Genomic DNA, 25294 nt, shown 5'->3' with positions numbered 1-25294 from the left:
GCCTGCGGCCTCCCCGCTCGCCCCCTGCCCTAACCCCTCGCTGCCGCTGCCGGGGTGGCCACGCGTGGCTGCACCCACGCAGGCTGATTTTGGGAGCAGGAAGGTGTAATTGGCACCGCAGGATTTCGTTATCGGGCTGGCGGAGGGGAAGGGAGCGGAGGGCAAAGGAGGAGGGGGAGCGGGGCAGCGGCGAGGCCCGCCGAGGGGACATAAACAGGACAATAAAAGTTGGCAGCGGGGAGGCGTGAGCCACGTCGGGGGGAAAATAAACAAGATAGTAAAAAAAGAAGGAAAAAAAAAGAAAAAAAAGAAAAAAAAAAAACAAAAAAAACACAACCACGATTTCTGCCGGCTGCGGCGGAGGAGAGGAGAGGGGAGGGCGGGAATGGGGGCGAGTCCTCCAGTCCTCCTGAAGGGGGCATGAGCAGAGTGACATCGCGGGTGGGAGCGGGGCGCATGTCTGCCACCTCCCCCAGCCCACACGGCGGGGAGGGGGGCAGCAACAGGCCCGGGCTCGGCAGGGCAGGGCGGGCGGCTCCGCGCGGGCCGTCCCGAGCCGCGCCGAGGGCTTGCGGGGCCCGGCCCGGCGGCGCCGCCGCCATGGCTCGCCCGGGGGGGGACGCCGAGTGGCAGCACGCCGAGGTGGGTGGACGAGCCGAGCCGAGCCGAGCCGAGCCGGGGCGGGCGGGGAGGGCTGCGGGGGACGCGGGCGGGCCGTGCCGTGCCGTGCCGGGCCGGGCCATCAGGTGGCCGGGCGGGCCCCGCCGTGTGCGCGGCGCTCAGCGGGGAGGAGCGGGGGGGGGGGGGGGGGAGCGCGGCCGTGCTGCGGGCGGCCCCGCAGCCATCGCTCGGCCGGGAGGAGGCCCCGCAGGCCCGGGCCTTCCCCGCAGGGCTCCGCACTGCGCCTGCGCCGCGGCCCTGCCCGCCCGCCCGCTCCGCTGCGCGCCGCCGCCGCCGCCGCCTCAGGGCTGCCCCTCGCCGCCCGCTGCCGCCTGACGCAGCCCGGCCGGGGGCGAGCGGAGGCCGTGAGGCGGCGGGCATGGGCCCCGCGCGCCCGCCGGGGAGGCGGCGGCGGTGGTTGAGCGGCTGAGGGGTTGTTTTATTTTATTTTATTTTTTTTTTATTTTTTTATTTTTTTGTGAGGGGTTGGGGGCGAAGCGCGTGTGCGGGGGGGCTGACGGCGCTGTGTTGGCCCCGCAGATGGTGTCCAGCGAGCCCCTGCTGCTGCCCGTGTCGCTGGAGGGCGAGTTCTCCAGTAGCATGAAGGAGATGATCGGCGGGTGCTGCGTGTGCTCCGACGAGAGGGGCTGGGCCGAGAACCCGCTCGTCTACTGCGACGGGCACGGCTGCAATGTCGCAGTGCATCAAGGTGAGTGCGCGGGGCGGCTGCCCCCAGCCCCGCTCCTTCCTCAGCCTCCCAGCCCGCTCCCCTTGGGCCTAGTTCCCCCCCCAGCCCCCCTTTCCCCTTCCTTCGCCCCCCTTTACACCCCCAGGTCCCGCTTGTCACCCACGGAGCCCGTTTGGCCCCCTCCAGGGCCGCGTGCTCCCTGGGCTAAGCCGGGCTGTCATCCCGTGGCCCTCCAGCCTGCCTGGCTTTTCCCCATGGGAGATGTCCTACGCCGTGACTTCCTGTGTTATGACTGCTAGAAAGGAAGAGCAGGCCTTCCATTTTTCCCTCTCTTCCTCCTCTTTTACCTCTTCTGTGTTTATTATGCTTCCTCCTGTGCACCCTGTTAACAACCCCAGCTACGGCAGTCCAAAGACTCCAGGAAACTCCTTTCCTTTTTCACATGACTTCTCGCTGATCTCCGTTCTGGCAGTTCTTGCTGTATTTCTTTCTTCCTGCGCTCAGTTCCTGCCCTCCCTGCCTTTTCCAAGTTAAAAAAAGAAAAACTACTCGAGGGGCAGCCGATAGGTGAGGAGGGTGTAGGACCGGGAGGCAGCAGCGTGTAGAGAGGACTTAGCTGTCATGTGCTCGCTTCCCCTGCCTGCCTTTCCTTGAATGTCATTTGGCTGCTGGTGCCTGGCAGTTGAGGAGACTTCCTGTTGTGGTTCTGCAGGAGGAGGGTGCCGCTCCGAAAGGGCTGATGCAGGATTTGTTTGGATTAGTAGAGCCTGGTTGGTTGGTTTCCAGCTCAGCTCAAGAGCTGGCATGTTCCCTGTATGTGTGATTGTTTTGTTTCTGTCAGTGGGTTGACCCTTCTTTAGAGAACAGAGGGAGGGACTGGATTCTGCTGCTTACATTGTGAGAGAGGAAGTTGTGATGACTTTTGCTTTATGCATAGCAGAAACAAGGAATAAAATGGTAGCTTCTCTGTATCAACTCCCAAGCAGTCATTTGAACTCTGTGGTTGGTTCTTAGACTCCTAGGAAAGGTAAAATCTAAAATCCAGTTTATTAGTCTGAGTGGCTAGTGCATGTGAAAATCCTATTAATGTCTCTCTCATACTTGGTCTTAGAATGTAAGTTTTGGTGAACATGACGTGGCAGATGGTTTTTACATGTATATGCTCATTTGTAGACCAAGAAGTACTAATAATTTAAGGAGATGTGCATAATTCAGTTATTGGTGATGCTGGAGTTAAGGCAGAGAGGAGCTGAGAGGATCTGTGAAATTAGCCTGGTTTTGAATTAGTATGGTGTTGTCTTAAAGGCTGAATAAAGTTAACCAGTAAGTTAACTCTGCTTTTGTGGAACCCTAGGATCATGGAAAAGAACATTAAACCATGAATACTTCTGGAAGTCATACCTGAGCCACCTGTTATTTTTATATTATTCTCGGCATCTTCCTTTGCATCTAGAGCCTCGCTAATGGTTGCAGTGAACAAATTTGATGATAGCAGTTGGGTGCTCGCATACTCATGGACCTGAAATAGGGGTAACACGAAAAGTCTGTTTTGGGAAGTATTCCTCATATAGGGAGGGAATTAAGCAAGCTGGATACAAGAATATTGCACTTCTATAAGTTCAGGTCCAAATCTGAACTTGAATATGGAAGTGTGCAAAGTACTGCTTCTAAATCCAGATGCAGTTGTAGAGGCCTTAAGAGAAGGAAAACTGTATGTTTTGTCTTACTGTGTCAGTAATGTTTTACATCTTGAATTCGATGTGTCACCGAAGGTGTTAGAAGAAACTCATCCACTCTAAATTTTCTTGTAGCCCTTCTGTATTCAAAGTAGTTATTGTCAAGATTAAAGCTGGTAGTCCTCCTTTGAAATTCAGGCGTAAGTATTCTCCACAAGACTTTCGAATCTGATTTTTCTTTTTAATTATTATTTTCAGTTAGTTCAGAGGCACAGCTTTTTCCAGCATTAAGTCATTGGCAAGTTGTGGAGTACAACGTTCCTTAATGTGTTTAAAGAAGCTTTGCGTAGTAGTACAAGTATTAAACCAAAGGAAGACACGGAACTCAGTAAATGATATCAGAGCACAAACCTTTGGTGGGTGTTTTTTTTAGGCTCTAGATAGTCTCTGTTCCATTTGCAGATAAAAGAGTACCTCAGCCTTGGTCTTTGCCCAACTTGTGTTGCCTTTGGATCTGATTGCCAGCTCTGTCTCTGAGTCGCATTCTGAAATCAGTTTCTTATAATGCCCTGTCTTCTGGTAATTTAAATGTGTGATTGCACATTTAAAGTCTCCCACTTAATTTCTGGAGGAATTCAGAATTCCCCCTTTCCCATCTGTTGCTAATAGAAATGCAACTAAAACAAGATGTTTTCTCTCATGTTAAAGAACTTTATTGTACAGTGGAAAGGGGTTATCAAGATGGTTTGGTCTGTCAGTACTTGGATAACGTATTTGAAAATCTGACAACTGCTCTTAATATGACTACATGTATGCATATAATAGGAAATAATTTCATTGATGTTTCCTTGTAGAAGGAAAGGTGCATTGGCCAGATGTTTAAATACTACTACTGCATTGCTTGTTCTTCTTTTCTTTTCTTTTTTTTTGGTATAGGCTGGCACAAAACCAACAATATTTTGGGATATCTACTAGAAGATACTAATATAGCCTCAGATTTTCTCTGAACTACTAACCATTTACACCATTAACACCTTAACCGTTTTTTTATTTAAATAAAACATGTTCATAGGTAATTGAGATACTAAAAACATAATGACAGATTCAGGATAATTTTTGAGGAAAATTTCTGGATTTGTTAATTGTTATTAGTCATTAAACCCATGAGGGTGTAAGAAGACAAGTGCTATGAGCAAATCTAAAAGTTTTTTACTCCATCAGCCGTTTTTAAAGTTTCAAATTGTGTTTCAGAGATAACCAGTATTGCCAAGTTGATAAACTGTTGAATTTCTTATCAAACTCCTGTTTTTATGTACTGTGAAGACATTGATGATAGTCTTGCAGAGAAATTTGCCTATCTCAAAAAAATCTCTCTCCCAAGGGTTAATGCTGTAGCCTAGTTGTATGTAATCAGTGTTAGTCATGATGCTGAGTTTAGTTTTTATTTAAAGCTTCATGTGAATTTTCAGGGCAAAATCCCCCAACTTTTTATCTTATTTAAGTTTATTATGGATTCCCTACTTAAATATGAGTATGAAAACTTGATAGTAACTAAGCAGATGAATGAATGTATTATGACAAACATGAATGTGTTAGTTGCTTTTAGTTTTCTGTTAAAAAAAAAAAAAACACAAAACTTTACTACAAATGGCTGATGTTTGTTGCTGTAAAGCGTTTTACCTGTTTTACAGGTAAATAAATAGCAAAACATTCATATAAAACATTACTGCTTTTGAATGATTATATTACTCTTCAACCAACCTAATATTATTTAATCATAACTAATATTTTGCATAAATTGAAGTGGAAGGTTGTACTTTATTTCTAGTACCATCATGGTAGGATTTCACGTGTGATGCATAGATGTGAATTTGACTTAATTGATGTGAGATCTATTAATATGAATGTTACAAAAAAGCTTAGTATTAGTTGTACTGTAGTGCTGCTTACATGTGCTGAAATATTGTATCTTGTTCAAAACAGCTTGCTATGGAATTGTTCAAGTACCCACTGGACCTTGGTTTTGCAGAAAGTGTGAATCTCAGGAAAGAGCAGCCAGAGTGGTATGTGCTTTGTTTTTTAAGTAATGCTGGTTATAATGACTGTGTGGATGTTTGCCCGAGTATCTCAGTAACAGTAGAAAACAGCTTAGTTTCCTGTCATAATTCCATCTAGGTGCTATTCAAAAAGACTTTTTTTGAGTGGAACAATTTATCTAAGTATTCTGACAGATATTTTTCTTCAAACAACTGTTTCAAAGATGATTTCCTTACCTGTGGTGTGGGTTCTGTGTTTTTTTGTCTGTTTAATACTTTTAGAATTAGACACGGGGAGGAAATAGAATTCTTGTCCAATTTTCTTTTACAACAGCTGTAGGTTGCTAACTGAAAGATTCAGTCTAGGAACACTTAATCGATAGGGGTGTTCTTAATTGCAGAATCTAATGCTTACTTTGAATTGACCGTTGTCATCTGATACTTCTAATCCAAGAAACATTTTCTTCCTGTTTTCCTATTTGCTTATTTATTTATGGTAAGTAACGGGGATTCAGATAATCCTTCTGAGCAAAAGAAACCCCACTTTTTTCTTGATTACATGCAGTTCTACTGTTTTTTTTTGCTTGTATTTTATGAGCCCAAGCTGCATGGTATCAGGCATTTTTAGAAAAAGAGAATCATACTTCTCACTATTACTCTTTTTTGCTGTTTTTTTTTTTTTTTTTTTTTTGTCTTCCAGCAAAAGATGAAATGAGTTTCTTTAGAAAGACTAAGCTGTTGTTTTACCTCTGAAAACAAAATTTTCATATAAAAATCAGAAAAGAAGATGGTGCAGCATCTTGGGGCAGTGTAAATTATTTTTAATTTTCATATCTACAGACAAATGAAGAGCCTAACACCAAATTTTTAGTTATATCAGTGACTGGCAGCATGTTTACATGAACTTTTTGCTGTACCTATTTCCATTTCTAATATAAAGTGCTATAAAAATTGTAGGATGACCTCCCAGGTTGTGAATTTTTGGCACAGGACTGAAGGATCTCTCTTGTTCCTTTACTTTTTCCAAACTCATGATTTATATTTTCATGATGCCCTAGAAACCTAGCTTTTTTTACTCCTTCCAGAGCAGATCTGTTGTTGGGAGTAAGAGCAGATTGGAGTCAATGTGCTTTCCAAGTATTTGTCAACAGAAAATCAAAAGCACTTTCTAAGGAAAGGCCACTTCTTTCTTTTCCTGGGAAGATCATAAACAACGTAGAGATTGATGATAAATTGATAATATCGTGTTGATGATAAAGAGGAAGGATTTTTAATGTTGCTGAATTCGAGATATATATATAGTTTGACAACAAAGGAGAAAAATTGTAGAAGAAAAAAGATGTGGAAGGAGCATTTTTCTGGTTTGTGATAGGGAATTCTCATTGGGATTTAGGATATAGCTGTTCCTGGCTTCTCCTCACACAAGTTATGAAGGAGAACTGCACTGCCTTCTAAAATAAACAGTGTATCACTGCATTTCTGATAATTTATTGAGTTTACCAGAGAAAATAGCTTTGACAGGTGTTATACTGTTTCCCAAAATTAGTGAAGAATAGTGAACAACTTAACTGAATTCTCTGCCCAGTGTATTCTGTTCTTGGTTCCACCTATTAAGATATCTATTTATGGTATAGTTCAAGAACTTGATTACTGTTTTTTATAGAAGTAAGTTTTTCCTTCCATTTGTAATATAGGATAGGCTTGGGTGGTTCTTAAATGACCATGTGAGGTAGAACAGATTGGTAGTAGCTGAAATCTTAACAACTGCATGCATGTCAGTGAGTTACAAATGTGGTAACCGTCTCTGAGGTGTCTTGAAGAAGCCCTTAACATACAGAAACTGAACTGAAGATCTGATCCCAGTGGGAAAGCTGGAACTTTATTGTAATCAGTTTATCATAAGCAGAAGTTGTGCCACACTTAGACAAGCAACCCGTCAATCCAACCATCAGTACAGGAGGCTGAAGCTTAGTTTTTCTGGTGGCATTTTTGCCTAGAAACAAAACCAGAATTAAATTAACTAAATCACTTTGAACATGCACATGCTTCAACTTACTTTTAATCTTCAAAAAGACCTGCAAAGTCTTGCATTCAAAGTGTATTTTCCCATGTTGATGTGCTCAGAATGTTTTTGTTAGCTAGTTTGTTTTAAACTGCTGTGACTGGGCAAATAAGTCCCATTGGATGAGAGACAAAGGTTAGATGCTTGCACTGAAGTTAGCCTTGCTTTAGTCACTGAATGAAACAGGCTAGGACAGGAGGCTGAGGCTCAAGTAGGTGGATCACCAGAGAACTTCATGCATCAGCAGATCAGAAGTCAGCCTCCCAGATACTTTCATTTGTTCCACGCTGTTGTCTGCCCTGTTCGCTTTCCTTGGTGTCCTGCTGCTAAGCTGGTGCACGCAGCCCTGATCTGCAGCCCGTGCAAACCTCCTGGCTGACTGACTTCTGCAGTTTTGGTAGTGAGGTAGCCAGCATGGGTTTTGAATGGTCAGCTACTATTTGGAAAGCATAGGTCTGTGCCTGACAAGCTTGACTGTGTCGTACCTCTAGTGGGGTCATATTTTTGTGTGTGTGAGAGAAACTGTGATTTTGGTAAGCGTGAATTGTTTGGTTAATGGGTGCTTGAAGGTGTCTAGTAATTATTTGGCTTATAAATCATAGTCCTGCATATATAATGCATAACAAACAGAAGGATGTAATCCCAATATGCATTTTCTTAAGTTGCTGTATAAGTTTTTTTGTTTGTTTTTTAATTCTTGCTTAAAAAAATACTAATTTTTCCAAAGTTAACTAGTTTATCTTGGATGTCTCATGATGAGCATGGAACATGAATCTCTTCAAAATGGGTGGGCATCAGCACTGAGCTCTGCTGCTGTCAGCATCAGCTGTTACAACACTGTGTAGTGGCGGCCTTTTGATGTCTTCAGATGTACCTGAACTTCTGAATCAAAAAATCAGGGGAGATACGTGTTGATGTAGGAAAAAATATTATTAGGGTCCATGTGAGGATGTATATGTATGAAATGATATGTTACAGGCTTTGGGCCCTGGTTTGGGAAGTTGAAAGTGGTGTGTATGTTGCTCAGACCTGACAGTACTGCTATGCAGTATCCTAAGGAAGCTAAATTGAGGAATTGTAGCACCGCTGTTGTTCAGGAAACCTTTTTTCCCCATCATCCTGTTTTGAGCAAAGCATTTTTTGATGATCTTCTAAGAATGATTTAATTATAGTATTCAGTGGGCTATAAATAGACAGTGCATTTGTTTTACTACGAGCTACTCTTCCTCATGCTTGTCATGAGGGAGCTGGAGTAATCCATGTGATGGAGATACCAGGCAGCACAGAGACATCTGATGCTCGCAGTTAGTTTCTGTCTGGTCAGGCTTATTAGCTGCAAGGATCCTTGTGAATCCAACGTGAACCAGGGAGACAAAGAGATCTCAGTAAAACTTCCAGAAAAGTCTGAAGGTCAGTACCACCTCAAGCACAGCTCAGCTGGTACGTGGGAGGTCAGATTGCTTATGGCATTGCATGTGAATTAACGTGATGTTGGTCTGGCTCACTGGAATATGCATGTTACGAGCATGGCATTGGCTCTGGAAGAAAGGTTGGAGTTGGTTGGTAGAAATTGCTCAGACTTGGTAAAGATGCTGTTTTTTCCACTTGGCATCTCTGTGTTGTTCTTTTTTGATGTCTTGTGAAGTTGAGTGCAGTACTGGCCTAGAGCTGAATCCTCACGTTGCGTGACACTACAGCTGGCCTAACAAGCCACCTGGATTTTGGTCCTGGGAATGCGTTGTGGGAGCTGTGACTCCCTGCAGAGCTGGCCACGTTTGAGTATTGCTCATCTGGAGCTCAGATGCGTTCAGGGTTACTGGAGTCCCTGCACTCACATGTGTATTTCTTAAAATTTGGTGCAGAGACAGAAAGGCTGCGTGCAGAGCCAGTGTAGGTTGTACCATCTTTCATAGTTAAGGAGTCTGAGCTGGGGAGACCCAGCTATACTGGTTACCTCCAAAGCCAGTCCAGGTACGTTGTGCTGCTGTAGTCGTAGGTTTCTGCTACTAAATCCTGCCAGACCTGAGCTGTGCCTGCATCTGCTACACAGATGATCTGCAGTTGGAATGCTTGAGAATAAATTTTTGTAAATCTGTAATATAACAATGGTTGTAGTTCTCCTCTCCAGATCCCCCCTTATTTTTTTTTTTTTAAAGTTTTCATCACATGCATCCACAAGTTTGTTATTGAAGAACTGCTCGTATAAGAGCTGTTCGATGTATCCATAGTTTAGCCCCATTTCCCCCAGTGTTTATATAATATAAAATAACCATGCTTGCAGTATTGCGTGCATTTTGTCTAGGCAGGAAGAGGCAAAGGAGGAGGAAATAGGAATGCAGACTTCGGATTTGTAAATAGGCTTGTGATCAGAGCTCTGATAGCTCTGGCTCAACAGGTTGCCTCCAAGGGAATGGGATCTCTGTGTCTGCACTTAGAGTCAGTTTTGTTGTGGTTATTAAACCTCTATCTGAAAACTAGAGTGCACATTGGTAAATGTGGTCTCAGTGGAGGGGAACAAAATTTTGGAAGAAGAAAAAGGATGGTAATAACTTCCTTCTTTCTTTTTTCCTTTACTTTCAAATATTGGCCAAATAGCTCGTTTCAGGATTAATTTACTCTGTGTTCTCTTTGAAGATACCCCTTGAAATAATTCTTAGAGAAATTCTGAAATGAATATGTATGTGTCCATAATTTTCTTTAGAGGACATCTTTTATAAGAACATTATTACAATAGCTTTCAAGAGTACTGTAGTAGTAGAAAAGTTGCTTTAAAAAAAATAATAAAATAATACATTTATTTGTATTAAATAGATTTATTTGAAATAATTTTATTTCTACACAACAGTAGAATAATAATCTTCTAAATAAGAGAAGTGACTGTAAAATACAAATTGCCAGGAGATTTTTTTTTATAATTACGGGAAACTGCTACTTATTAATGATATCCCCATGCTTCCCCTTCCTTCCTGCCACCCCAAAAGAAGAAAAACAGCCCTGCCTTGTCTTTTATGAATGGCTGTGCAGTCTAGAAGGCAGTGAATGTTTGTTCATAGTTGGCTAACTGGAATAAAAGGTCTGTCTGAAGATACGTAGGCATATCATGTGAAACTTCTGCTTCCAGTCTGAAATCCTGTGGACTGAGAGATGTGTGTTTTTCGTCTGGTAGACCAGTGACTGCTGTTTGCTTTGCATTTCCTGAGTAGGAGAAAATCATTTTTCACGTTCAGATGATTTTCCTGTAAGTAATGATGGTAGACCTTGAACTTCGCTGCACTGTGACTCAAAGGATGAGTGAATAGCTTGGGGTCGTGCAGTAGCTGGTCAGCAGCTGGTAGTACAGGTGGCAGAAGGTGCTACAGAAATGGGCTACAGGTTCTGGGCACCTCCCTCTGTAACTGGTGCACTGAACCTTGTGCACTGTATTGTGTGCTGCGCATGTAGAAACGAGAATGTTACAGGGGTTTCTGTTTGTGCTGCTGTTCTCCTGCTCCATTTTTCTCTGCTTCTATGCATACTTGGCTACCTGGTTACTAAATAGCTAAATTCATCAACTTATTTGAAAGAGAAATTCTGCTTTTTTTTTTGGCTTTGGTTAGTCGTACCAAATGTTTACCAAAATGAACACTTTACTTCTATAGTAATTTGTACATACGTTATGCTAAATGTGGATATATAGGTTGGTCAGGCTTTTTTTTTTTTTTATTTTTTTTTTTAAAAAAAAAAAAAAGAAAAGCATAGTGTAAAGGCAGTATTACACCGGATTACAGCTGTATTATATTTCAGGAGAACACTCAAGCAAACCATCTCATACTCTGTCCTTCAGCTCTTGGTTTAGTTGGGGTACTTTTTAGCTTGGGGTGACTGGTTGGAAATCCAGCCAAACATATGATGGGTCTCTCTCCTGGCTTTCTGACACTTCCTATTTAAGATAAGTGTGTTAATTCTAAATTGTGTGTGTGCTTATAGTTGGATTCCTGTAACGTGTCAGGACTTGCTGGTCTTAAATCTGTGGTGGGAAGTTCATGGCTTTGCACTTGGGAGGTTGGAGCTGCGTGTCATCACGGCTGTTGGATTGCTCTGCATGTTACCACCTCTCTTCTCGTTAGCTTACGTGTGCTGAGTGAAAGTGTGCCTGCATGTCCCCTGCAGTACGTACTGCCTGGATGGCCTGGGAAGAATGCTGATTTGCATGTTGAGTGCCTCTAATCTTCTTGTCATATTCTGTAAATTTATTGCCTGTACTAGATGTTTTTGACAGAGCTAACTGAATCTGCATATATCTTTAGCTGATGCCTTGATAAAGAGAACTAGGTTAAGCCTCTGTAATTTATCCAGGTATAAAGCCCAAAATGCTTCAGGTAGTCACTCTGTTTTTCTTTTACCTGTCAACTGCCTGCTTAAAAAAAAAAAAAAAAGTTCCTCCTGGGACAGATGACTGAATAGAGATGGGGCAGAGATTTGGCAAATTTGTCACCATCAAGAAATGATTATTTGAAGAGGGAGATGACTTAATTTCTTAAGTTGTCAAGTTGCAGAACATAGCACTTTGGAAGAGAAGTACTGACAGCACGCGTTCGTTTGCTCTATTAGTGGTGTCAGCCGGTTGGGGATTCGGGAATGCTCTCCCCATGGTGGCAGAAGATCTGATTCCTGTTGGTTCTCTACTGCGGCTTGTAAGCACTGGAGCCTAGCATAAATCTTAGGTTAGAAACGCTGCAACTTCAGTAGTTTGCTTTTTTGGGGTTTCTTGTTTGGAAAAATTGCGTAGCAAAAGTCAGCAAGTAGCTAACTACAGATACTTATTGCAAGCTGTCATTTGGAGAGCCATTTGGATCAAAATACAGAAGGTGAGCATTTGGTGTATTTATGAATAAGGTCGTAGTTCTGAAATGCTGCAAGTTGAGGCTATTGATAAGGTATCTTGCTAGCAAGCTATAGTTTAGGAACTGATAAATAAGGAAATGTGGATTTGATAACATAGCAGTCAGATACATTACATGGATATTACAGATATTGTGTGTTATGTAGATAACACTGTAGGCTATCTGTTATCTCGATAGCAGTATTGGCTGGGCTCTATATTCCAACAGCTTTTAGAAAAGAAGTTATGTATAATTAATTCTTTTTGTTGTATTGAACAAGTGAAAATGGAAATTGACTTTGGTAAGTAATAATAGGCAAGGGCTTGAAAAATCAGAATTAAACTCTAATGGGAAGTTTGAAAGTATCTAGCTGGTTTTAAGGGAAAACCAGTTAGATACTTTCAAATCATCAAAGAAAGTATTAGTAAAATATCAGAGTGGAAGGGTTTGGTGTGAACAGGTAGCTTGAGTTTGGTGTGAGTGAAGGTTCAGTGATTTCAGTAGCACCTGGGATTTCTCGTGAGTTTCGAGGGGTTTTCTGGAGGTTTCAAGGGCCACAAGGTTGATCTTCTCTGGCTTGGCTTTCCATGTTGGCAGTATCAGTTCTGCTTCACACGAGATAGTTTGAGGAGGTGAATGGAAAAATGAAATGTCACTGGGTTCTGAGGGCTGGGGTAAGTTATTGCCAGCAGATGTAGACATGGTCAGTCTGGTGTACATCCTGTTGCTGGGTCTGTTTTTGTATGAACAGCCTGTGAATTCTCATCTGTTGATAGAATATATGCCAAGATCTAAATTTCCAGTATATCGGTATGCCCCACTCTGCAATTTTTTGTCGTTGTCTGTCGTTCAATGATTATATTTTTATGCAAGTCATTTCAGAGTATTTTGTCTGTATATAGGGGAAGCTGTGTTTACGTTGGCTGTTCAGTCCCATGTCTGCCTGAATCTAACAACCTAGTCACTAAAAGTAACCCCAAACTTTTTTTTCTTTGTTCGGTGTTTTCATTTCAATGCATTTTTTTTCCTGTCAAAGAAATGGGCCAAAACATTAGGAAGAGGAGGGATGTAGAAATAAAAGCATAAAAGGATGATGAGAAGACGTAAGGTTTCCTCCTTTGTTTGGAGAGGAAGGGATACTAATTTCATACCATTTAGGGGAGAAGGAAAACATAGAGGAAAAATGTTTCTGGCTTAGAAGATAATTTTTCATCAAAAAAGGGAATGAAGGAATTCAACTTCAGTTACATGTGGGCAGGATTACTTTTAGCAGCATTGGCAAGTCTCAAACTTTAGGCATGATTTATCATCGACTTTGTATCCAGAAATATTTTCTAGATACCCATTTTTTCAGAATTTTAAAATTTTGGACAGCAATGGGCATACATCTGCCAGCATCAAAACATTAACTGCAGGGACTACCCATGTGGATGTCTTTACCCTTCTAAACCAGTTTCTTAACTCGTATTAAGATGCTTTCTATTATCTGAAGTAGCAGTGTCTAATACTATCTGGCATATTCAAAGCCTATAGGATTGGGAAAGATCCTCTTATGTGTGATAAAGAGCATCAGAGGTGACTTCTGTGGTTCTTTTTCCTTCTAACACCCGTGGGGTGAGACAAAATGGGATGGACTGCTGGTGGTGTTAGGTGAAGCTGCACCACAGAACTTAGGGGATGAGTACCTGGACACCATCAGCTGTGCTGAAGGCCCCCACAGCTACTGATAAGTGAGAAGCTGAGGTTGCTGAGAGCATCAGGAGCTGCCAGTGAGGAAGCCCCTGATTAGAAAATAACTTTGAGATGGGCTGCTTTGGTTTACCTTTGTAAGTCCATCCCCGTGCTTTGGGGGAGTGTCCTGAGTTAGTGCAGTTAGATGCAGGTGGGAATACTCAGCGATTTAAAATAGACGTATTTTGAAGCAGATTCAGAAGTAAAGCATAAAAATTATTTCTGCCTGGCAGCTGTCTCCTAGGCTAAGATAAAGAAAGTCCTGGGTTTGTGTGTGCAGGGTCTGTTTTCACTAAAAACGCGAACTAAAACTTGCATCAAAAGCAAACGGACTTAAAGTCAGCTGGGTAATGATTAACAGGAGCGGCAGAGTAAAATGGTTTGTATGTCAAGTTTTAACTCCTGTCAAGGAAAGGATTGATGTGATTAAAGGCAAGGCTTCAAGAACTGTGATACTAATTTGGTGTAACGCTGTTTAGCAGTGTATTCTGTAAGGCATTGTGTTGTAACTTTAAGGGTCATGTGTTGTAGTGTCTTTAAGAGGTTTCCTTTCAGTTAAATCTTGTTTGTCATTGTCAAGCACTGTAAAACAGTAATTCTGTCATCAAAACATCCCAGGGATGAAAACTATCCTGGAAACGTAGCTGTCGTGCTGGGTACAGGACCATTTGGGATGGAAAATAGGCTTGTAAGCAGTCTACACACATGGCTGATGCCTGTTCCAAAACTTGGAATATCTGAGTGTCAGGTTAAAAATGATAGCCTAAGAAATGTGTCCGTATTACTATGGGGTGGCTGCGTTCCTGTCCTGCTCCCTCTCGGTGTTCCTGTTAGGTCCTTTATCTGGTGGAGGTGGCTGTATGGAGGGATGGCTCAGAGGAGTGGTCTGGCTGAAAACTAGGGGGGGGGGGAGAAGGGAGGAGTATTTTATTTTTAGCTTGCCGATCAGGATTTCCATATGGTCAAATGATTGCTCTTCCCAGAGCAAGGGAGGCAGTAGAAAGTACACAGCAGGAGATGGCCAGTGATCTTCTTTTGGCAGCAGTCAGCAATTATGTTAGCTTCCAGTGAGGCTGAATTAAAGTCAGCTGGAACTGCAGCCTCGTTTCTCAGCTAGCAGCTAGGAACCGTGCTCTGTTTGAGCTGCTGTAGATGTTTTTGGGTTATTTGGGTTAACAGGTCACATTGAGACACCCTGTTCATTGCATCACTGTAACACAGGGAGTCAGGCCTGCAGGACTTGGCTTGGCTGGACAGTCACTGCGCAGGGGAATGGCTCCGTTGGCCCAACTCAGGTCACAGCTTGCTAAAGAGCTTGCATAAGGATTTTTCAGGTTCTGTTTCCTTATGACAAGGTGCAGTCTAAAATGGATCTCTCCAAATTATGAAACTTGCTCCAAATGTAGAGAACCCCGAGGGGAGAACAAGGTTATATTCCTAAGACTCTTCTTGTCTTCCCTCCTGCTTGTATAGTCTTGTTCTTATTTACCTACCCTACCTACTACATAAGCGTCTCTTTCTCTTCATTTCAGCATGAATAATCTGGGCTGTTGGATTAAATCAGTTTCGCTGTCTTCTCTCATTTTCTAATTGAAAAATCAGTGCAGATAGATTAACCAAAAGGGCTTAATAAGAAAGGCCAATAATCCAGTAATTAGACTTGTGTAATATCTACTGCTGGTTTAGTTAGTTGTTAATCCTGGTTAAAGCGAAAAGGTGCATTTATCTAAAATGGGGAGAAAATTTGGGGCCCTGATGTGGTAGAGCCAAATTGTAATGTATATTGTAACTCAGTGTAGGAAGATGAGTTTATTTAACTCTTGCTTTGCTTGTCTTATTTTGCTCTTTCAGTCTTTAGTGGATGCCTTCATTCTTTACTCTTTTTATTTTACTGTGTTATTTTTTCTGGATTATTTTTACTTTTTTAACAATGGAAAAAAAAAATGTTCCCCTTCTCCATGGGCCTTCCTTGATTATCAGCACTTAAGGTTTCTGCTGGGTGACTTTTTGAGACTGAACCCCACAGGAGTCAGTGGGTTTTTCTTCAGACCCAGACAGCCCCGGTTCATCTGGGTGCTAAGGTTACAGGGCTGGGCTTCTCTCGCTCAATGAACTTGCTATTTATGTGGTTCCGAAGTGAGTTGTGACAGTTGCGCTGTCAGACAGTTCCAGATACAGATCTTGGAGACTGGTTTCACTTTACTCCTCTACAGGAGACCTCGCAGTCCCAAGCGATTCCTGCTGTGAGTTCGCCTGAGTTATGCTTGGACGGAAGCTTTATCTGTGAATTTAGGCTGTTCTACCAAAGCCTTGCAGAAATGAGATGTCCACGTTACGTTCTGAGAGCCAGTATTGGAATTTTTTCCACTCTCCTCCCTCAGATTTAATTCATTTGTCTGTGCCTACAGCACCACATGTGCTCATCACGTGCTCGTGCCCTTCCATGCTACAGGATTAGAGCCCTTCCACACGGCAAAGGATGTGGTTATTCCCTTGGATCGCAGTCAGCCTTTTGGTATTTACACGTGCGCTGTCTCACCTGACGTTGTTTATCCAAGTAGTTGATCAGTCAGGAGTTTGCCCTGCTCTTGCTGGGCACGAACATGCCATGTTCATTTTACGTGTCGTGTCGTCCCTCCCTTCCCCCGAGTTGATTCAGTAGTTTCACAGAACGTTTTTTGAATGCTTACACAATAAATCTCCAAATCCTCTGCCATGGCTAAGACCTATGGCCTACAGCTGGAGAAGAGAGCCCAGGCATCGTCTGCATGTGAATATTACAGATCATCCCCCCAACCCTACAGAACCCTTTGTTCAACCGGTGCGGAGATGGAAGCTTTGTTCCCCTGTGTGAGTTATATGGGGTATGGCATTTAGCAGAGACGTTCAGCTGTTGTTCACGTAAATGCTAAGGTTTGTCCATAAATTAACTGGGAGAAGGAGGCGCTGCTTGGACGTTCAAATAAGGAATTACAAGGAACTGGACTTGTGGGGTACGTCTATGTGGATGCTTTGCGTTTCTTTTCTCCTGCGGAGTCTTTTGTAAGAACATTTTGAAAATACATGAGTTTTTTTGTCACTGAAACGAATCACTTCTCTAAAGTGATACATTGCTGTCAGATTTTTAGAGCTAGTAATAAAACCTTAGTTCAAATATAATGCAAAAATCATCTGCGCCCTTAGTTTCTTGTCTTAAATAGGCAGGGATGAGGCACATCACGGCCATGTGGCAAAACTGCTGGCTTTACTGCCTGGTGCCTGTTGAAAACGGAGAGAGCAGAACAGGTAGCAGGAGCCGAGTGTGTGTAGGCGGGGAACGAGTTAGATTCATAACCCAGAGGGAAAAGGGCCAAGGGTCACTGTGGTACCTTAGATTATGATGACATTACTCTGTTGCAGGACGCAGCCAGGATTCACAGCACTTGAGCTGCTGCCTGTCTTCAGTTCCAGGCATCTCTGCAGAGGTCTCCAGCTCCCTGAAAGCAGGCATACAGCTCCGTGCCCGTGAGAGGATGCTCTGCAGAGCTCCCAGTGCTTGAGTTTCCTTCTGTTGTCAAAGCTCCCTCCTCCAATTCAGTTTTCTGTCTCCTATCTTAAATCTTCTCTGTGCAGCTGGGGCTGTACAGGAGTAATGAGGGGAGGCCTAATGGACCTGAGCCCTATGGGGATAGGAGACAAAAATAAATCAGCGTGAAACTGAGCTCTGAAGAGACTGAAGGGAGCAGGCTCAGCTCTTACACATAAAGGGTTGGTTCAGTTCCTTCTCACTTGGTGGCCTGGGATTATTTCTAAGTTTTCATTCTGCAGTTAAGTTTGCTCAAGCCGTTTGTTCCTTACTCATGAATGCTGCAGCTCCTTGCCTTCAGTTTTGCCAGCATAGCTGATTGTTGGGTTGGGTTGTGAACTCCATCAGGGATAGGACCTGGATTAAAAGTGTTAAAGAGCCATGGGTTACTTCACTCCATTGCGCTGGTTTAACTGGCAGCCTTACAGATGGTTGGGTTAGCAGCTGTGGGGGTGGTGGAAGGAGAAATTAATGAGGGAGTGGTGAAGTGAAGGAGACGAGAACCTCCTCGACTGGTTTTGCCACTAGTGAAAATGTATGACAAACTTCCACAGGCGTGCAGAGGTGGGGCAAGGCTGTGGTAAGAGTTTCCCTGTCTCTGTGCTAGATACATCATCGCAGCTCACTGCCCTTACGCTGCCAGCTCACAGCTCCGGGGTGGGAACAGACTACAGCACGGGCACTGTCACATACACCAGGCTGAGAATCTGATCCGGTGTATGGGGAATTCATTAAAGTCAACCTGCTGTTACCGAGTGTCTCTCAGCTGCTTGCATCTAGTGTTTGGAGAGCTGAAGTGTGAAGATACAGCTGAGTACTGGCTGTGTAAGGTGTTGTTTAAAATGAACTGATAGTTCATTGCAGTTTGCAAGAGAGTCCTGGCTTGGGTAAAAAGTCTTGACTTGAAAAAGTACTGATATAGTGCTCTGAGTCTGCAGGCAGTGACAAAATGGTTCAGAAGTTTTCAGACACTTAGACCTCTAAATTTCAGTGTAGACTAAATACTGCCTTGTAATAAATTGCTCATCATTGTAGCAGGTCAGTGTGAGGAGATGATGAACGAAGCAAGAGACAAAAAGCAGGAATCGTGAAGATTCTCTTTTTCTCCTGTGCATATGTCTGTACAAATGTATTCAGCAAAAATAATTCACAAACTTTTCTATTCTACCCTTCGTGAAAGCCTCTTTCCTGCTAATACCAGTTTTCTTATAGGTTAAGGGGAGTAGGTAGTCCTGAAGGTATTCCTCATCCGTATGAGTTTCAGGAATGGGATTTCTCATTCCTCCAGTAAGTTGGGGCAGTCTGTTTCGGAGGGACTTAGAGCATCATAGGCTCTCTTACCTGCTGGCTTGCCAGTTGGCTGATAATGGAGACTTGTGCTGCTCAGGGAGCACAGAGATCTGTACTGATGCCCGATGTCCCTCTCTGTTTGAAGGATGTGGTATTAAATTTGCATCTGAAGAGCTGACTGTTCCTCAGTTTCTTAAAAAACTTGTTAGATTGGTGTGCTTGGAGTTGTCTCTGATTAAGGAATGCTTAAAGGCTGTAATGATGTCTGGGTGTAGGTTCTTGTGTAGCAGTGATCCTTTGCATGTCATTTAGACCAGTTGAATGTGTATCAAACCTGTTCTGTTTCTGTCATCTCTGAACTGATTTGGAATTGATTCACGCTGCTCTGGGACACTTAGAGATGAACTGGATATTAGGAAGTTGATAGAAGCAGCTGTAGCAGAAAGATTGTGCTGTTGTCATCCTGGTATGTGTCAGAAGAATAGGATGTCAAGCTGCATCTTTCAAGGCATGCAGTCTTTGGGAATTTCAGGGATGAGTCAACTTTTGACCTCCTTTTCATGAAACAGAAAGCAAAATTGTTTTTACTTTGTCAGAATAAGTGAGAGTCAGCAGGGACTGCGAAGCCAGCTGTAGTATGTGCACTTGTACTAATTACATCCATGGCACAGCTCGGTGATTGACCATCTTGGTGAACAGGGAGATCCCAGGAGAGAGCCGTTCAGTAGGGGGTCTTTGGACTGCACCCAAGTTCCTATTTAGGGAGCCTACCCCATGCTGGTGTTCTTGGAGACTTGTCTCCAGGATGCCAGGGTGTGGAATCCAGGAATTAAAACTTGGGGGTAGAACCGTGAATAGCTTAAACATGTTGGGGTTTTAAGATCTGAAGGAGAAGGCTTTGTGACAGACTAATATTGATACCCGAGTAAGGGTTAAGGGAAAATTACCCATTCGCTTTTAAAGAATGGCTACTTTTTTAATGACACCTAACAGATTTGATTTGTGTGGTTTCTTTTGTAATGCTTCTATGATCATTCCATTTTTTTATTTTATTTTTGCTTTTTTTCCTAGAGATGTGAATTATGCCCTCATAAGGATGGTGCTTTAAAGAGAACAGATAATGGGGGTAAGTTTTATTCTTATTTTTTTTTGTGAACTCTTATTTTATGTGAGGGAAATAAGACTGTGCAAAGAATATGTAGGGATCCTAACAACGAATGAAAACGGGCAGCCGGTTTATCATGCTGGCTGGTTTGGAAAGAGGGAACTATTTTACAGTAACCTTTAGTTGTCCAGCTTAGGATGAATTTCTTTGAGAACATGGATCATTATTCTTAATTTTACTTTTAGATAAAAGTTACACAAAAGAGAAACTTAATTTTAACGCAAGATTTTGTGGGGGAAATGGATACATTTTGTGGATTTAGTTGGAGTTTCAACACTTATAGAAGTTGTTGAAAGTGCATTGTTCATGGGGAAGTGGATTTTTGTCTAGCCCTGACTGAATGCACCAGTGCATTTTCAAAGGGTAGCTCTTTCGTGCTTGGTTTACTAATAGGTTCTGTAAGAGAGGAGTTAGAGCTGAAAAGTTGCAGTAATGATTACCTGTCCCTTGCATCCTTCTAATTGTATCATTCAGCTTATCGTCATTTCTGCATCTGCTGAGTAGAAGTGCTTAAAAAGTCTCCACTGAATGTTCTGGCTTGGTTAGATTTTTGCTAATAGCTGGGTGGTGTAAATGAAGTCTTTCAGTTAAGTTCCCAGTCACTTTGGGAATGCCCTCTTCTGTCTTAATGAGACGCTTCTAAATCGTTATGCATCACCTGTTTGTAAATCTAGTCACTTTGATACTGAGATCCTCCTCTTGTGAGAGGAGATAGGGTGATCAGGATCCTGTATTTCATTTGGACAGGCTGTGTTAATTGTGTTCTGGAGATTTTATGCTGTATACATCGTATTCTACCTATTTTTTTTTTTAACCTTCAGCTTAGTGTGGATGCAGTTGAGGTGCCTGAGCACGGAGCCTGCTTGCATTTGGGCTGATCTACCCTTTCCCTTTTCTGTGCTTTGACTATAATGTGCAGTACGTGTTCCAGTATTCAGCACTCTAGTATTTGCTTATCTAGGACATATTAGCAAACCTTGCATCATTTGTGAGTGTTGGGAGATTGTCTTAGTCTGGGTGTCAGTGAAAGTAAAAACTACCTCTGAAGTGGCAGCCCATACTTTAGCCTCAAAACTGTTCTTTCTCTCTCAGACAAATTGATACCTGGCAGTGTGGAATTAATTTCTTCAGAAATGGCGACTGGAGTGTTTTCTGGCTTTATACTTACAGTAGTGTTTGGGAATGTCTTGCTATTCTGTGTGGCAATTTTTTTTTTTCTTCAAAGAAGTCTTGAGAGCATATTTTGACAGTGTGCATCAAATATCCGAGCATCCTATTGATTCTCTCTTGCAGCTACGTTCTTTGCAATGATGAATTTGTCTGAAAGTGAATGACTATATATGATTGAAATTATTTTAATAGCAAAGATGTTACATTGTACAAAGAGGATTGTCCCTACTCTAATTTTCATGGCCAGCTATTTTAATCAGTGCAAAGTTCATAGCAGAGAAATCTTGAGGATTTATGCTTTACTTCTTGGAAACAACTCTTCCTTAGTAATAGATGGTGTTGAATGCAGCAAATCCTACTTTATGGACCAAATGTCCTTTAAGTAACAGCTTTACAGAAGGATGTGAACCTTGGAAAAAATGAACTCTGAGCAGTGTTGTATTTCAGAAATCTACACTGTTAATCTGAAGCTTTCCCTTGGAAGTGTTGCCTAATAAAAGATTGTGCCAAAGCAGTTTAAGACTTAAGGTAGTACTGTAGAAGGTCATATCATGGGCTTGTCAGGTCAAAATTATTTTTACAGTAGGTTAATTTTTTTTTTTATGCTGTTGGCCAGAAAACCAAGGCAATTTTAGATTTGAATATGCCGGTAATGCATACATGGTCTGCTGCTCATGCGGGTGTATATACGTATAGATGTATTTTGCAGCAGTCTTCTGGTTATGTGCTTTTTACTAACATGAAGAAATGGTTTGTTTGGGTGTTCAAGATGCTGTATTTTGTGTTAGGAATCTTAATGTTTTTTGTCTAACGAGCTTTTACTGTAGAGGTCCATGATTTTCTTAATCTGTGGTAAGACGCTGTTATTGCAGGTAGGGTTGCTCCCTCATCCTTTGATTGCATTGGTATTCAAAACTCACTTTTTTTTTCCCCCTGGGTTCATTTTGGGCTTTTCCTGCTCCAGCTGACCATGCTTAATGCTGATACCAGGGGATGGCCAGGACTGTTCTTCCAGCAGCAGCCTAAAGCTGCCTTAATTCCGCTGTATCTGGAAGCAGCCTAACCTGCAGCTAACCAGCACTGCTTGTGTGCAGTGGTGTTACCTTGCCTTTCAGAGCTCCTGGGCACTATAACCTATATGGCAAAGATGGCAAAGTAGTCTAGGAATTAAACTTCTATTGTTTCCAGGTATTACCGACTAGGAAACAGTGACGGTGTTTGCTTTTTTTATTTTTTCCTTCTTGTCCGCTTTCCTTCCCTGTGTCATGTGAGGTTCTTTCGTGCATGTTCTTCCTCCCTCTCCCCCTCCTTTTACTCTTCTGTTACAGCTTATTTGACTTTTTGGAGATACATTGTCCTTTAAATTTGCTTTCTAGGTTTGATATTTCTGTTCGGAGACATCTCCTTTCCCTTAGTTATGCTTACTGGTACAGTTGCCGAGGGGGTAATGTTGGGTTTTCCAATGTCACAGTAATTAAGGCATTAGAGTTTTCAGCGATAGGATAAATGCAGCATTCTTGGAGCAGCTCTGTCACACAGCTCCTGCAGGACTTGAAAGTGTCAGTATGGGGTATAAAAAGAAGGGGATCCTGTTATTGAGGCCAGACTTTGTTTGGCCTGTTCTCTTTATCAGTATGAACCAGATTCTTGGGCAAGTTCTTGTATGCTTTCTCAGCATAAATTACCAGCCTACAGGTACATATGTTTTGGTACTTTTGGACTCAGTGATGTTGGTTTTGTGTTTTAATAGAACAAAAGCCCATCACACAGTTAACTTGTACACTTCTGTGCAAGGTTTTAGTGTCTGTAAGGCTGGTTGGATGGCAAGGCATCTGACAGCTGATCTGTACAATTTGTAAAAGTTGTTTACCAGTTTGTTCTCAAACCGTTAAATCACACTGCTATTTGATGCCACTTGGCAGTTGCCAAGTCGAAGGAAATGACAAAAACTAGTTACTTTATGGTCACCTTTTCAGTACAGCTAGTGGTTTTATAGACCTTTGTCATATTCTTCTTTGGTCTTCTTTTCAAGATGGAGGGCCCCAGACTGATGGGGTGTGCCTTGTATGAAGTATGTTTGTTCTCATTCTGCTTCTCTGTATCTCTTCCAAATGATACGTAATCTTTACCAGAGCTGAATACGAAATTTTAGAGAAGCAAATCTGTATCTCTCTAGGCTGCAAAATGATTACAGTATGATTTAGTGTTCCCTAAATGTAATTACAGCTCAACATTTTTTTGGTATAATTTTTTCTCATTAATAATATTCATTATATAGTATGTATATAATATAATAATATATAATTTATTCTATATATATATATAAATATATAAATATATATATATATATATATATATATTAAAAAAAAAAAAAAAAACATTTTCACTGGCCTAAAGATTGACACTACCTTGAAACTGGGATAGATCGTGAAATTGGAACAAAAATGTTAATTTCAACAAGGCTTTTTTCTGAAGGCTGTTCTTAAAATTGAGAACTCTTTCTTGAATCCCCTCTGAAAACAAAACACACAAACAATTTACATTTTTGAGGCGTTAACTGTTTTTACAGCCATTGTGAACTCTTGACTGTTTGGGTCGCTGGAGGTGGAGTGGGATAGGGGAATTGCAGTTACCCTAGGTAATCGTAACTATACGAGCTAAGTGGTTTCTCAACAGTGCTGTGTGAGTGTTCATTTAGTCAGTGTCACAGGTTCATCCAGATGGTTCTGCACTAAGGTGCTGATGTGCCTGGTTCTGGAAGGACAAAAGAGTTGAGCTGCAGTGGTAGCACCAAGTGAATCTAGTGTTTTTTGTTGGTGATAAGCTTTTTTGGTACACTGAGGAGTGCACAGATGCCTGCCTGTTCTTGGCTTCGTGATGGTGGCTGGGCTTGCTTGTAGTGAGCCCAAATTGAGAATTCAGTTTGAATTCGAGCTTCTTCCTTTTCCCTCCAGGGCTTTCCATTGTCAGAGACCTCTACTATCCCAGAACAGAAGCTGCTAAGATCTGGTTGCCCGTTTTTGTTCAGTTTCTTCACACCTTGTGAAATGGTCATTCTGCTTTGGCACTTGCACAGCCCTTGGAAACGACACAACTGCGTTTAGCAGAGTGCAGCCTGCACTAACATCCAGGATGTGTTTTATTTGCCTACACATTGTCTGCGTTGAAGATTATTAAGAGTTGACTGTCTTTAGCTACAATTTTCATTTAAATCATTTGTGCTGAGACTGCATGATTATGATCAGGGTGATTGTCAGAAACTTTAGTAATATGCATAAATAATACATTTTAATGTTTTGGCTGCTTATCATCTGCAGTTGTCTTTGGGGGAAAAAACCTCATTGGACCTTGTGGAACTAGGTTTTACATAGCATTAGAGCTCTTTCAGTGTTCATCGACTGCAGTTCTAGAAATTCTGCATTTTACTGTTTCTACTGAAAATAAAGTAGGGTTGAGATGAAAAAAGAGCTTTGGGCTTTGAAGATACTTATTAACAATTGCTTGCTAAATTGGGTATTCATGTCCATTTTGGGGCGTCACCGTGGTTAAGATACATGACTGAGTATAAAAGGTTTTGGAAACAAGGAAAAAGTGATGTGTTTCTGAGTTGTGCATTGATTGCCCTCCTATGTGTAAGAAGGCCACCTGAAAGAGCAATTAAAATATTTTTAGCAGTATCTGTACTTTGTTTGCGGGTTAGTAGTTCACAGTTTTTTTAGAAAAACAGAAAAGGAACAAGTGAGAGGTTTTTTTGAAGATGTGAGAACTGGCTCTTCGCCAGTCTTGGTTGTTTTTGATACAGTGATGTTTTCTTAACTGTTGCAGTAATTTCTTCTGGGTTTTTGACACTCAGGAGGAAATAAAATCATGATCAGCTAAACTGATTATAGTCCTTTTGAATCCTAATTCTTTCATCCTTTGAAAATATTGTGTGCAGTCTGATGGCTTTTTCTTTATTTTTAATCAAATTGTTTGTTGGGATATGTTGTTGGACCTCCCATTGAAATAGTTTTCTTACAGTAATCCTTATCCACATTTTTCTTTAAGCCTAAAAGGCTTCATTTTGGTGTACAAGTTGTTGCTTTGAAATCTGATGCCGCTGGATGATGATCAGGAATGCTGTGTAACAGCATTCTTTGTGTCGACTTTTCACCAAGACTTCTTTCATGCAGCTGCTTGGGAAAAGGCCAGCTAACAATGCCGTGGTTTTATGTCATCCTTCGGGCCCTCTTCCCATCCCCTGGGTCAGCGAAGGGATCTCCTAAGTCTATAAAAACATCGCATGCTAGCTTCTCTTACTCTTATTATTGGTGTCAGCAGCTCTCCCTGTCAGGTTTTATGGTCTGATGTTTTCCTGGTATTAATGTCTAAGAACATGGATGGCATAAT

General features: G+C 42.1%; 1 protein-coding gene across 3 annotated transcripts in view; it reads left to right on the top strand.

Annotated features, from left to right (window-relative positions):
* The first annotated feature begins 404 nt into the window (after window positions 1-404).
* The window catches only part of MLLT10 (MLLT10 histone lysine methyltransferase DOT1L cofactor), a 117963-nt gene continuing 93073 nt past the window's right edge, over window positions 405-25294 (top strand). For 2 of the 3 annotated variants that reach the window (XM_084282179.1, XM_084282182.1), the window contains exons 1-4: window positions 405-642; window positions 1201-1369; window positions 5008-5087; window positions 19642-19696. In XM_084282179.1, the coding sequence (XP_084138305.1) occupies window positions 421-642; window positions 1201-1369; window positions 5008-5087; window positions 19642-19696 (526 nt within the window). In that variant the 5' untranslated portion in view covers window positions 405-420. Of the gene's footprint in view, window positions 643-1200; window positions 1370-5007; window positions 5088-19641; window positions 19697-25294 lie in introns of those variants that run through there. The other variant, XM_084282180.1, reaches the window with a different exon arrangement.

Source organism: Netta rufina, assembly GCF_964035555.1.
Source record: "Netta rufina genome assembly, chromosome: 2".
NCBI lineage: Eukaryota > Metazoa > Chordata > Aves > Anseriformes > Anatidae > Netta > Netta rufina.
This window is presented reverse-complemented; position numbering and strand designations above follow the sequence as displayed.